The sequence below is a fragment of the Colobus angolensis genome, unplaced genomic scaffold, assembly GCF_000951035.1.
Source record: "Colobus angolensis palliatus isolate OR3802 unplaced genomic scaffold, Cang.pa_1.0 Scaffold2, whole genome shotgun sequence".
NCBI lineage: Eukaryota > Metazoa > Chordata > Mammalia > Primates > Cercopithecidae > Colobus > Colobus angolensis.
The window spans coordinates 19,049,740-19,062,802 of NW_012115154.1; the positions used below are offsets into that span (position 1 = coordinate 19,049,740).

At 60.0% G+C, this 13,063-nt stretch overlaps 1 protein-coding gene across 4 annotated transcripts in view; it reads left to right on the forward strand.

The window, feature by feature from the left end:
- The window catches only part of SLC4A2 (solute carrier family 4 (anion exchanger), member 2), an 18,959-nt gene that overhangs the window by 1,573 nt on the left and 4,323 nt on the right, over positions 1-13,063 (forward strand). Inside the window, exons 1-16 of one of the 4 annotated variants that reach the window (XM_011941498.1) lie at positions 1-38; positions 2,198-2,311; positions 4,477-4,642; positions 4,805-5,046; positions 5,127-5,245; positions 6,790-7,022; positions 7,112-7,254; positions 8,667-8,847; positions 10,774-10,909; positions 11,012-11,177; positions 11,289-11,403; positions 11,560-11,744; positions 11,905-12,130; positions 12,223-12,438; positions 12,522-12,670; positions 12,773-12,967. In XM_011941498.1, the coding sequence (XP_011796888.1) occupies positions 2,261-2,311; positions 4,477-4,642; positions 4,805-5,046; positions 5,127-5,245; positions 6,790-7,022; positions 7,112-7,254; positions 8,667-8,847; positions 10,774-10,909; positions 11,012-11,177; positions 11,289-11,403; positions 11,560-11,744; positions 11,905-12,130; positions 12,223-12,438; positions 12,522-12,670; positions 12,773-12,967 (2,523 nt within the window). In that variant the 5' untranslated portion in view covers positions 1-38; positions 2,198-2,260. Of the gene's footprint in view, positions 39-2,197; positions 2,312-2,824; positions 3,474-4,476; positions 4,643-4,804; positions 5,047-5,126; positions 5,246-6,789; positions 7,023-7,111; positions 7,255-8,666; positions 8,848-10,773; positions 10,910-11,011; positions 11,178-11,288; positions 11,404-11,559; positions 11,745-11,904; positions 12,131-12,222; positions 12,439-12,521; positions 12,671-12,772; positions 12,968-13,063 lie in introns of those variants that run through there. The other 3 variants (XM_011941499.1, XM_011941500.1, XM_011941501.1) reach the window with 3 other exon arrangements.

Below are 13,063 nucleotides of genomic sequence, written 5' to 3' on the forward strand. Positions count from 1 at the left end.
CCCCGAGACCCCCGGGGCACGAAGTCCAGAGCGAGCGGGTAAGCGGAGAGGCGGTGGCGGGGGAGGGCCAGGGCCGCGGAGGGAGGAAGGGAGGGGGAAGGAGAGGGGGGAACTCGGGACTCGAGCAGGGAGGGAGTGGAAGTGGAGGAAAGGGCGGAGACTGGGGCGCGGGGAACCGCGGTCTTCGGGAGAAGGATGAGGAGGCGGATGGAGTGCTGGTCGGAGGCGGGCATTCCGGGGTCCCTTTTTCAGAGTTCCCTAAAGCCATGGTGCCGCGCCCCCTGCCACCAGGAGTGGGTAGTCTCCCTGAGGAGCCTCCGGCCCTCCCACTCCTCGGCTGGCTCCAGACCACCCCTCCCCTCCGGCCACCCCGCATAGTCCTTCAGTCCCGTCCGGGGCGCCCAGACTGGGGGTTGCCCGGGGCCTCCCCATCCCCAGTCTCCGGGTTGGGAGGCGAAGCCAAGAAAGGCGGGTGGCGGGTAAGGTCGGGACAAGGGGTCAGGCAGAAGAGGGAGCAGCTGGGTGGGGATGGGAAAGACGAGCCCGGAGAGTTAGACCTGACTCCCAGAGTCGGTTTGTCTAGGCGGGGAGTCCTGTGCTGGGTGTGAGAGACGGCACTGCCTGAAATCCAGGGTCTACTTTATCCCGCTTCGTTTCCCTCGCCAGTCCCACATGGAAGAGCTGTGGAATTTACGAGTTCACTTGGGGGGTGGTTAATGCCCAAGTGGGGGTCCGAGATGCTAATCCTTTGGGCAAGGGGAGAGATGCTAATCCTCTGGGCCGGTCGGGGCTGGTCCCAGGAATGTGCCCCTACCCGGATTATCGGCACCGATGCTCTGGACAGAAGCTGCTTTGTGTTCTGGGACAGCGGGGGAGGGGGTGCAGAAGAGTGTGGAGGAGCGCGTTGAGGGCACAGCCTGAGGTGGGAGTGGGTGCCTGCAGGTGCTCAGGGCGGACTCTTCCCACACCCTTCCCAGACTGGGTGCCCTCACGCTCATCCACACCGCCCGCCCTGGCTGAAGGCCTGCTGAGGAGGAGGGGAAGAGCGTGGTTAGCCGAATTGGAGTGCTTGCCAAGAATGTGTTGCCAGGCTCCCCATCCTGGGTCAGCCCCCCCCAGACCTATATTGTTTGACCCTACACTGACTTGTCTTACTCCTGAGTCGGGCACCCCCCCCCCCGGCCCCAGCAACACACTGGCAGCATCGGTACCGTCACTTTTTGCCAGTCTTGGGTGTCCCCTGTGCTGACCCACTAGGAATAGGCCCCCTATTTGCAGGGATTGGGCTCCCTCCTGCAGCTCCTTCTCTGCCCCCACCACACAGTGTCCTCCCCAGACTCCCTACAGTCACAGTCAGGAGGGTGGCAGCGCTGCCACTCAGATTTTCCTGGCTCTAGGCTCTGGAGGGGCGGAATCCAGACCGCCCCTCAGAGGCAGAACCTCAAGGTTGCGGTGCCCACCCCCTCCCAGCCCATCACATGCCCCTCCCCCATTATAAAGCTCTGCCCAGCCCATGCCCACCTTCTGTGCCTTCCTCCCTCCCACTGAGTGAGTGGAGTTGAGCTCCTGCCCTCCACCCAGGCAGCCTGCTTCCCTCCTGCCAGCCCCCACGGACCTGGGGGAGGGAAGACTGCTGCCGGCCTGCACTGGGGAGGGGGCGCCCCCTCCCTGCGGGGGCATCTTGGGCTCTCTCCAGAGTTCTTCCTCTCGTCTGCTTCCTGTCTCAGCAGTCCGGCCCCGGCTCCACGGGGTGTCTCACCCTCCCCACCACACCCTCTCTGGTTTCAGGCCCACCTCTGGTGGGTGCCCTGACCCTGCGAGGCTCTCTTGTCTGCCTGAGCCTTCACTCCCCTCCTTCCCCGGCTCATTATCGCTCCCTCCCTCATCTCTGTTGCTTTCTCTCCGGGCCTAGGCCTTGATTCCTTTCTCCCTCATTTTTCTTGCGGCCTCTCCCACCTTCTCTCTCCTCCTCACTCTACTCAGTCTCGGCCTTTTTTGGCCCCACTCGCCTCAGTCCTCTCCTGTCTCCTTGTTCTTCTCTTTTCTTCCTATAAATAACTCCCTGTGCTGTGGCTGCCGCTAAGGGCCACTCTGAGGCCCTTCATAGTCCAGGAGGATCCCCAGCAGCGCAGCCTGCGCGTGGTGGCTCCTGCCCTCCCAGGGCTCTGGATGGTGATCCGGCCTCTCCCCCATCCAGGTTATGCCTCCACCTTGTTGCCCTGAAAGCCGCAGCGACAGCGAAAAGGGCTAAGATTCGGCCATGAGCAGCGCCCCCCGGTGCCCCGCCAAGGGCGCAGATTCTTTCCGCACGGTGAGTTTGGCCCCCAGGTCGCCAGCCCGACCTTCCCTCCCTGGCAGCCTTGTGTGCTCTGGCCGAGGGTCCTCACCAACCAGGGGTGTGAGCGTGTGTGAGTGTGCAGACCGGGAGGACGCTGCCATCCCTACCCTGACCTTGCATGATGGTCGTGCAGGGGGATGGGTAGTGGGGGTATCAAACGTCTTCCAGTCCTGGGGAGGGAGTTGAGGCTGTTACCTGAAGACCTAGGTAGCTTAGCCTCAGCGGTTGAGGAACTTTGAGAACCCTGGGTCTCTCACCCAGCAACCCGTCTCAGAGCCGGCCGGCCTTAGAGGCCCAGGTCAAGTCTGCACGCGGGCGAGGGTTCTGGGCGGAGCTCGCCTGCCTCGCCTGGCCACGCCCCCTGCCCACCATGCCACCCAGGCCCTCCCCTCGCTGCCCCCACGTGGCCACCGCTCCACATGGCCCCCTCTGGATTTTCCTAAGGAGTCTAATGATTAACCCCGTGCCACAGTCAGCTCCGCTATTGGTCACTCTGGCCCCAGAAGGGCACGTGACTGGGAAGGGGTGCAGGCTGGTCCCCTCCCCCTCCTTCTCAGGTTCACCCCTGCCGGCCATGGACTTCCTCCTGCGGCCTCAGGTGCGAGGGGTCTGCTACCCTCTCTCCCCATGGGGGCAAGCTCTCTGCGCCTCTCCCCGCCCCCTTGTCCCACGGGGCTGCTTCTGGTGGGAGTGGGGCTGGGTGATGGGGGAGCCAGGAGATGGTCAGGAGCCTTACTTACAGAGGGAAGAAGCCAGCCCCCGGCCTGCTCGCTCACCTCTTATCCGGCGTTCTGCCAGTCCCAGCTGCTCCAGTCCCCACCTCGCCCCGCACCTAAGGCCCGCCCTTCGCCCCAGCCCTCCTCCCCGCGCTCTTCCTTATTCTCGCTGCTGGCACCGCCATGGAGGGGGCTGCATACCCCCGCCCTTGGAGATCCCGATGCCCTTCAGGTCCAGAAGCTCTTGAGCAAATATTTGGAGGCACCTGGAGCTAAGACCGTGGGTGGGTGGGTGGGGGGCTGGACCAAGGCTGTCTGGCCAGGCGGCTGCCACTTAGCTGTGCTGAGCTCTCGCAAGCGCCGCATTCCCTGCCGGCTGTGCCGGCCGGCCGCTGCTCCGCGCCCGCAGGATGACTCAGGTGGGGGCTGTGGGGGTGGGGTGAGGGGTGGGGCTAGGGAGCTGGCCCAGGGCTCGGGCTGGGGGCCTGGGGGCTAGGGGAGCTCTCCTGGGGGCTGAAGGACATCCATTCCTGTCCCTGCGGGGCTAGATTTTTTTGACTCAGACGGGTTCTGGGGCGGTCAGCTTGGGCGCCTCCAGAAGTTACTTTTTGGGCTCAGTAGTTGTCCTCAGGCCAACGGGAGTTTCTTCAGGATCTGTCATGTGAACTTCCTGGTTCACACGCCCTCCCTCCAGGCTGCAGACGGGCTGGACACACGGGATTTCTTCCACCTGCCCTGAACTGACTGCACAGCCAAGGGGGCTGGGCTGGGATGAGGGTAGTTCAGAACCCAGGGTACAGCTGCTGGGGGAACTGGGTCTCTGCATCTGAGGGGGCAGAGTGCTGGGGGGACACTGGGTCCCTGTGTTTGAAGGGATGTGTACTGGTAGGGGGACTGGCTTCCTGCATTTGAGGAGGCAGACTGCTTGGGAGGACTGGGTCCCTAGATTTGTTTCCTTTTTTGTTTTTTTGAGACGGAGTCTCACTCTGTCACCCAGGCTGGAGTGCAGTGGCACGTTCTTGGCTCACTACAACCTCCGCCTCCCGGGTTCAGGTGACTCTCCTGAGTAGCCTCCTGAGTAGCTGGGATTACAGGTGCCCGCCACCGCCTGGCTAATTTTTGTGTTTTTAGTAGAGATGGGGTTTCACCATGTTGGTCAGGCTGGTCTTCGACTCCTGACCTCCAGCAATCCACCCACCTCAACCTCCCAAAGTGCTGGGATTACAGGCGTGAGCCACTGTGCCTGGCCTGGGTCCCTATATTTAAGGGACAGCTGCTGGGGGGATATTGAGTCACCAGCATTAGAGGAGATAGCTGCTGAGGGGAGGGGTCCTGGGTCTCTGGCACTGGGAAGGGTGAGGTTTCGGGGTACTATTCCCAGTGAGCCCTGTGTGTTTTTTCTCTATGCCTTCTTCCACACAGCCAGAGCCAGAGAGCTTGGGCCCTGGGACACCTGGGTTCCCTGAGCAGGAGGAAGACGAACTTCACCGCACCCTGGGCGTGGAGCGTTTTGAGGAGATCCTACATGAGGCCACGTCTCGCGGCGGGGAGGAGCCAGGCCGCAGCTATGGGGAGGAAGACTTTGAGTGTGAGGGGGCAGGCAGGGAAGGGGGAGGCAGGGATATCAGGTTTGACTCTTCAGTAAAGAAAGGGCTGGGGTCCTAATGGGAGGAGCGAGGCCGGGGGGGGGCAGGATGGCAGGGGAGGGGACTCTGTGCCTGCCGCAGCCAAGTCTCCCTCCTCCCTGCAGACCACCGCCAGTCCTCCCACCACATCCATCACCCACTGTCCACCCACCTGCCTCCGGATGCACGCCGCCGCAAGACACCCCAGGGCCCGGGACGGAAGACTAGAAGGCGCCCAGGAGCCTCCCCGACTGGAGAAACCCCGACCATTGAGGAAGGGGAGGAAGATGAGGATGAGGCCAGCGAGGCTGAGGGGGCCCGGGCGGTCACACAGCCATCCCCTGCCTCCACACCCTCCTCGGTGCAGGTGCGCTGGGCGCGGGGTCCTAGGGGATGTTGACAGGGCCCTGTCCTGGTCACTCCTGCCCACATGGGTCCTTGTTACAGTTCTTTCTCCAAGAGGATGACAGTGCTGACCGGAAGGCAGAGAGGACCAGTCCATCTTCCCCTGCACCACTGCCCCACCAGGAGGCAATTCCTCGGGCCTCCAAAGGGGCCCAGGCTGGGTAAGTATACCCCAATCAACAGTGTCCCCAACAGACACTTCCCCTGCTAGAGATGAGGCTAGAACAAAGCATGAGCCTTGGAATCACCAGGCCAGGGTTCAAATCCCAGCCCTGCCCTCATTGGCTGGGCAAGTAACTTAATTAAGCTCTCCAAGCCCCAGGTTCCTTATCGGAAACCAAGCATAATAGAACCTTTCTCACTGGGTGGCTGTAGGGATTAAGGGTGGTGTGAATTAAAGTTCTAAGTATGGTTTAGCCTGGCAAAGAACATGCGCTGCCTAAGCTGCCTCCCACCCCTGCCCGTCTCCCACCCCTGCCCGTCTCCCACCCCTCCCTGTGGTGTAGCGGGAGCAGTAGCCAGTACTGGCTCAGGTACTGGACTGGTGACCTCCCAGCACTTGCTGGAGGCCCCAGGGTTCAAGAGGCAAAGGAGACCCCCCTCTCCTTGGAGCACTGCCAACACACGCTGGTTGGAAACCAAATGTTACCATGTGAGATGGCATCAGCATGTTGTCACTGCACCCAGTGGCTGGTTCAGGGAAAGTGTCAGTACCGGTGGATGATTGGCATTTAGGGGAAGGCTTCCTGGAGAAAATGACTTTGAACTAGGTCTCAAGGTCACTACAATCACAGACCAGTTGTTTTCTGGGTGCCAGGCAGTGTGAAGGGCTGCGGGAAGTGAAGGGCATGTTGTCCCCTTTGGGAGCGCATAACCTGCTGGGACCGTGGCACAGTTGCGGGCGGCGGGTTACAGCGGCCTTAGGGGCGCCAGGATGGCCAGGAGAAGGCTGGGGCTTCCGAGAAAGCCTGGCAGCAGGAAAGGGTTGAATTTGTGGGCTAGGGCATGTGGGGGCTAGGAAAGCCTGGTCATGAGAGGGGATGCGAGCTTTGAGCTCTGGGGGATCTTGATGTTGAGAGAGAGGGGTAGGACCACGTGGCAGGGCCCTGGCCACCCAGTGTGGCAGAGAGAAGGGAGAGAGCAGAAGCTGGCGTCTGTGAAGGCTGAGGCTCACCCCTCCTCCCAGGGCAGGAAGCTGTCTGCCATCTCCAAGGCCGAGTGCCACGGACTTTATTCCTCTGGATTAAACATAGGCCCCTGTGAACCTCTGAGTCCCATGGCTAGGGGTGTGCCGGGGGTGAGGGGCAGGGGGATGAATGCTGACTGTCAGGAAGCAGCGTCCTGAGCTCCTTTTCTGCACCAGGCCCTGCACTGGGACTTTTCCAGAATCTCACCCCTCATGGCACTGCCAGAGTCTGGCCTCAGTCCTGGCTGCTGAGGAGCAGTTGACGTTCGCAGTGGACGTTCAGAGGGGCCTTGGGGTGATCGTTTGGGGCTGCACAGCTAGAAAAGGGTGGAGCTGGGGTTCGGATGCTGGGAGTCTGCATCCAGAATCCTCCCCTCCCCATACCTGTGCCTCCCGGGAGTGGGAACTAGGAGGGCCCGGAGTCCGATGTGGTCCCCTCCCTGGCTACCCGCTGTGTGGGTGCTGGGCGTGAGGGAGGAGGCTGGCTTTCTCGGGCTCACGGCCATTCTGTCTGCCTAGAACCCAGGTGGAGGAGGCGGTGGCGGTGGCCAGTGGCACCGCAGGGGGTGACGACGGGGGTGCCTCGGGGCGCCCCCTGCCCAAAGCCCAGCCTGGGCACCGCAGCTACAACCTTCAGGAGAGGAGGCGCATCGGGAGCATGACCGGGGCTGAGCAGGCACTGCTGCCTCGGGTCCCCACGGATGAGAGTGAGGCCCAGACGCTGGCCACAGCTGACCTAGACCTCATGAAGAGTGAGTGCTGGGCCTGGGCCAAGCCTGGCACTGGTGGGCGAAGGGGTGAGAGAAAGGGGGAGCCCAGCCTTGGTCCTCTGCCCCCACAGGTCACCGGTTTGAGGACGTTCCTGCGGTGCGGCGGCACTTGGTGCGGAAGAACGCCAAAGGTTCCGCCCAGAGTGGCCGAGAAGGGCGGGAGCCTGGCCCCACACCTCGGGCCCGACCCCGGGCCCCCCACAAGCCCCATGAGGTACCATGCTCTGCTTCATGGTCTTCCATTAACTTCCCATCCAGCTTCCCCCCATGACCCTGCCCCTACCTCTCAGACCAGCTATAATCTCAAGCCTCAGGATTGCAACCTTTGTTTTGTTGTTGTTGTTTGAGAAAGTCTCGCCCTGTTGCCCAGGCTGGAGTACAGTGGTGTGATCTCAACTCACTGCAACCTCTGCCTCCTGGGTTCAAGCAATTCTCCTGCCTCAGCCTCCAGAGTAGCTGGAATTACAGGCACCTGCTACACCCAGCTAATTTTTGTATTTTTAGTAGAGACAGGGTTTCACCATGTTGGCCAGGCTGGTCTCCAACTCCTAGCCTCAAGGGATCCGCCTGCCTTGGCCTCCCAAAGTGCTGGGATTACAAGCGTGAGCCACCACACCGGGCCCAGGGATGCCACCTTTCGTCGTGAAGGTTGTACACTGCACAAGAGTGCAGTATACACGTCTTAGAGCTTATTGACTTGGGCACTGTGATTATGCTCCCCATGGTGGATGTCGTTGATTTGAGTATTGTGGTTTTAATTCACATCTGAGCCATTGTTGATTTCTGTATCATGACCATCTTAGAAAGAGATGCCATTTTCTGATTTGAACAAAGGGCACCCCTTGGGCTAAAGGTGGCTCTGTGTAGCACTACACTTCATTTTTCAAAACCCAGTTGCCTCTGTACTTGTTCAATCCTCTCAGCCACCTGTGAAGATGACAACAGGTGGTGTCAGCTATAAACTAGAGTGCTGTGACTTGGCCAAGGTCACTTGGTTACCTAGTGATGCTGCCCATCTTAAGGGCCCTGGTCCTGAACTCTGACGCACTGTGTTCTTGTCCTCATTTTATGAAGGCGTAATAGCATACAGTAAGCTGCATCTGTGTGAAGCATCCAGCTCAGTGCCCTGTTGCAGGCCCATACCTGCCTAGCCATTTCCCACACTCCAGAAGTGCCTGCACGGCCCCACCCAATCAGTATTTTTCAGAGGCGACCACTCTTCCTTCATTTGCAGTTAGTTTTGCCAGTTCTTGAATGCCTGTCAATGGAATAGCTGGTAGGCATTCCACTTGTTAAAAGGCCTACGAAACACCATTGCTTTCATACACGGTGGCCATTTCTCAAGCCCTTACTCTGAGTCATGTAGCGTGCCACGTGCTTTTCCCTTTTGTCCTCCTGACTGTTCTTTGAGGTGTTCCCATTTGGCAGATGAGGGAAGCTGCATCTCATTGGTTAGTCAGTTGTCCAGGGTCTCAGCTGGCTGTGGGGCTGGTGCGCTTGTGCACCACCCACTGTGCTTGTGCTCTCCAGGGTCAGCTGGCTCCCTCTGATACCACTCACCTCTGACCCCCACCCAGGGCCGCCTCCGGCTCTGTACCCTGAAAGGCCTTCTCTTCTCTCCCCGAGGTGTTTGTGGAGCTGAATGAGTTGCTGCTGGACAAAAACCAGGAGCCCCAGTGGCGGGAGACAGCTCGCTGGATCAAATTTGAAGAAGACGTGGAGGAGGAGACAGAGCGCTGGGGGAAGCCCCACGTGGCCTCCCTCTCCTTCCGCAGTCTCCTGGAGCTCCGCAGGACCCTTGCCCATGGTAACCCGCTCCCCTCCGCCTCCTGCCTGGCCAATCCCCAGGAAACGCTCCCAGATGGCCCCAAATCTGTCCTGAGCCCCATGATGTGTGACAGCCCCAGAGCCCAGAGGGAGCGTGGTCCACACCCAGCTCGTATTTGCATTTTTAGCCAGCAGCTTCTTGATATTCTCAGATAACAACTGTGTTTTGGTTGCGAAAATGTTCTAGAAGCCATTTTGATGTAAAGCTTTCTGAAATTCCTGGCATGCCTTGGTACCATCTTAGAGATTCTGTGGAATGTGATCTAATCTGTAGCTGTATAGACTTTACGAAATGACCACTCACCACAGATGCAGGACTTCCGAGTCCTGTGTTTGCTTGCTTGCTCCTTCACAATGGGTGACCACTCTCAGTTGTTGTTAAAAGGCCTGTTTCTAAGCAGCTGAGGTTCTGTGGTTTCAGGCAGCTTAGGAAAAAAATTAAATATATATATATATATATGTATATATATATTTTGAGACAAGATCTTGCTCTGTTGCCCAGGCTGGAGTACAGTGGTGTAGTCTTGGCTCATTGCAACCTCCACCTCCCAGGCTCAAGTGATCCTCCTGCCTCAGCCTCCCAAGTAGCTGGAACTACAGGCACATGCTACCATGCCTACCTAATTGTTGTATTTTTAGTAGAGATGGGGTTTCATCATGTGGCCCAGACTGGTCTCAAACTCCTGAGCTCAAGCGATTTGCCCGCCTCAGCCTCCCAAAATGTTGGGAGTACAGGCATGAGCCACTGTGCCTGGCTTAAAATTAAATTAAAAAAAAAAAAAGTAAACAAAAAACAAAGCAGCTGAGGACCTAGAAACCTGCTTTTAGAATTGTTTCCCAACGAAGAGTCCATAGACCCTGAGTGAGGCTCAGGGGCTTTGGGTAAAGTGCCACTGTGGAAGGGCTCTCTCACTAGGCCTTGTGGTCTCCAGCCTGGCTGCTTAGGAGCTTTTGGTTCTGTTTATTCTTTTTTTTTTTTTTTGAGACGGAGTCTCGCTCTGTCACCCAGGCTGGAGTCCAGTGGCGCTATCTCAGCTCACTGCAAGCTCCGCTTCCTGGGTTCACACCATTCTCCTGCCTCAGCCTCCCAAGTAGCTGGGACAACAGGTGCCCGCCACCACGCCTGGTTAATTTTTTTGCATTTTTAGTAGAGATGGGGTTTCACTGTGTTAGCCAGGATGGTCTGGATCTCCTGACCTCGTGATCTGCCCGCCTTAGCCTCCCAAAGTGGGATTACAGGTGTGAGCCACAGCACCCGGCCGGTTCTGTTTATTCTTTAGTCTTTGTTCCTGAAAGTTGGCCCTGCCAGATGAATGACCTGGTAACTTTTGAAGGGACTGTTACTTCTGTGTGCAATGGTGAGGGGAGGTCCAGAAGCTGACAGGGAAGTCAAGAAGCTTGGGGCAGAGGGGGGTCTTCAGATGGCTCTAGGACAGCCACACGGATAAGGCCACAGACCAGCTGAGTTGTGTATCAGAGAGTAGAACTAGGCCCTAGAGTGACACAGCACCTGGCTCACTTAGAGGAGAGTTTTCTAACAGCCAAGAGGGTTCAACCAGAGTGGGTGGCCTGGACCGTCCCTGTGGAGGCCAGATGCTCCCTGGAAGGGGTGTCCGGCAGGCATGGCCTAGATGGTCTCTCTGGTCACTGAGGTTCAGTGGTCTCTGTGGAGCCTCGTAACGTTCCTGGGGGTCTGGGGGAGGGGAGGAACCAGAGGGTTGATGTGACCTAGGCTCCTGAGGGAGCTAGAACCCGAGCCCGTGTCCTTCATGTGTAGGCTGGTGTTCCAGCCCCGGCACCCACCCACCTGGCTGCCCCACCTGTCCCCAGCTCCTGCTGCCATCCCATCTCCTGCCACTGTTTTCCGACCTGGGGCTGAGGGGCCCTCTGTGCCGTCTTATGCTAGGGGCTGTTCTCTTGGATCTGGACCAGCAGACCCTGCCTGGAGTGGCCCACCAGGTGGTGGAGCAGATGGTCATCTCTGACCAGATCAAGGCCGAGGACAGGGCCAATGTGCTGCGGGCCCTGCTGCTGAAACACAGGTGAGGCCCTGTGGGCCAGTTGGGGACAACACTTCATCCAGCCCACCTGCCCTGGCCCTTGTCATTGACCCTCCTTTGCCTCACTGCCCTCTGCCCCACCAGCCACCCGAGTGATGAGAAGGACTTCTCCTTCCCCCGCAACATTTCGGCTGGCTCCCTGGGCTCCCTGCTGGGGCATCACCATGCTCAGGGGGCTGAGAGTGATCCCCACGTCACCGAGCCTCTCATTGGAGGTGTTCCTGAGACCCGGCTGGAGGTGGAGCGAGAGGTGAGGGGAGAACCGGCCCTGCCTGGGCTGGCGGCAGGACTGAGGAAGCCTGGGTGTGGACTCAGAGTGGGTGGGGCCTGGCTGGGCTGAGCTCTGTTCTGTGTCCCCCAGCGCGAGCTGCCGCCTCCAGCACCACCAGCTGGCATCACCCGCTCCAAGTCCAAGCACGAGCTGAAGCTGCTGGAGAAGATCCCTGAGAATGCTGAGGCCACAGTGGTCCTCGTGGGTATGTGGGGCAGGTCACATGTGGGGGCCTTGGCAGCCAGGCCTTGAGGCAGGGTCCTGTAGTCTCCCTGGCCCTGCCTCGGTGCCACCCCTGGGCGAGGGACTGGAAGGCGGTCCTGCTGCTCTGCTCTTGCCCACGATGGTCCCATGCCCCTAGGCTGTGTGGAATTCCTCTCCCGCCCCACCATGGCCTTTGTGCGGCTCCGGGAGGCCGTGGAGTTGGACGCAGTGTTGGAAGTGCCGGTGCCCGTGCGTTTCCTCTTCCTGCTGCTGGGCCCAAGCAGCGCCAACATGGACTACCACGAGATCGGCCGCTCCATCTCCACCCTCATGTCAGACAAGGTCAGCTACCCTCCTCCTCTGGGCCCTGCTTCCTGGAGCCCACCCTTGGCCGGTCTTGATCCCCACGACTGCCCCCCACCCACCGGCCTTGCCCACCCCCAGCTCCAGGCCCTCAGCCCTCTTCTTTGAGCCCTCCCCAATCCCCATCCTGCTTTGGCAGCAATTCCACGAGGCAGCCTACCTGGCTGACGAGCGGGACGACCTGCTGACGGCCATCAACGCTTTCCTCGACTGCAGCGTGGTGCTGCCGCCCTCAGAAGTGCAGGGCGAGGAGCTGCTGCGCTCCGTGGCCCACTTCCAGCGCCAGATGCTCAAGAAGCGAGAGGAGCAGGGCCGGCTGCTGCCCACAGGGGCCGGGCTGGAGCCCAAATCTGCCCAAGATAAGGGTACGGCCAGGGCGGGCTGGGGTCGGGGCTGCCTCAAGGGGGTGAGGTGGGCAGGAGGGGCTGCGGCGCCCTGACGGAGGCCTGGATTGCAGCGCTCCTGCAGATGGTAGAGGTGGCAGGGGCAGCTGAAGACGATCCCCTTCGGCGGACGGGGCGGCCCTTTGGTGGGCTGATCCGAGATGTGCGGCGCCGCTATCCCCACTACCTGAGTGACTTCCGAGATGCACTTGACCCTCAGTGCCTGGCTGCCGTCATCTTCATCTACTTTGCCGCCCTATCTCCTGCCATCACCTTTGGGGGGCTGCTGGGTGAGGAGAGCCTTCAGGTAGAGGGTGGGGCGGACTGCCCAGGGCCTGGCCACCAGCCCCTGAGCTGGTTCCTGCACCCCTAGGAGAGAAGACACAGGACCTGATAGGGGTGTCGGAGCTGATCATGTCCACAGCGCTCCAGGGTGTGGTATTCTGCCTGCTGGGTGCCCAGCCCCTGTTGGTGATCGGCTTCTCGGGGCCCCTGCTGGTCTTTGAGGAGGCCTTCTTCTCGGTGAGGGCTCTTCCCGCCCATCTCCAGCCACCCCTCCTCTGCCCTAGACATCCCCACAGCATCCCCACCCAGAGTGCGGGACCTGACTGCCCCCACCTCTAGTTCTGTAGCAGCAACCACCTGGAGTACCTGGTGGGCCGCGTGTGGATCGGCTTCTGGCTAGTGCTCCTGGCCCTGCTCATGGTGGCCCTGGAGGGGAGCTTCCTGGTCCGCTTCGTCTCCCGCTTCACCCAGGAGATCTTCGCCTTCTTGATCTCACTCATCTTCATCTATGAGACCTTCTACAAGCTGGTGAAGGTGGGCAGGCACCTGCCGAGAGCTGGGCCAGGAGGGCCGAGGTCTCAGGGCTGGAGGGAGTCTCTTGGTCCCATCCTCTGGATTCAAGGCCAGGCT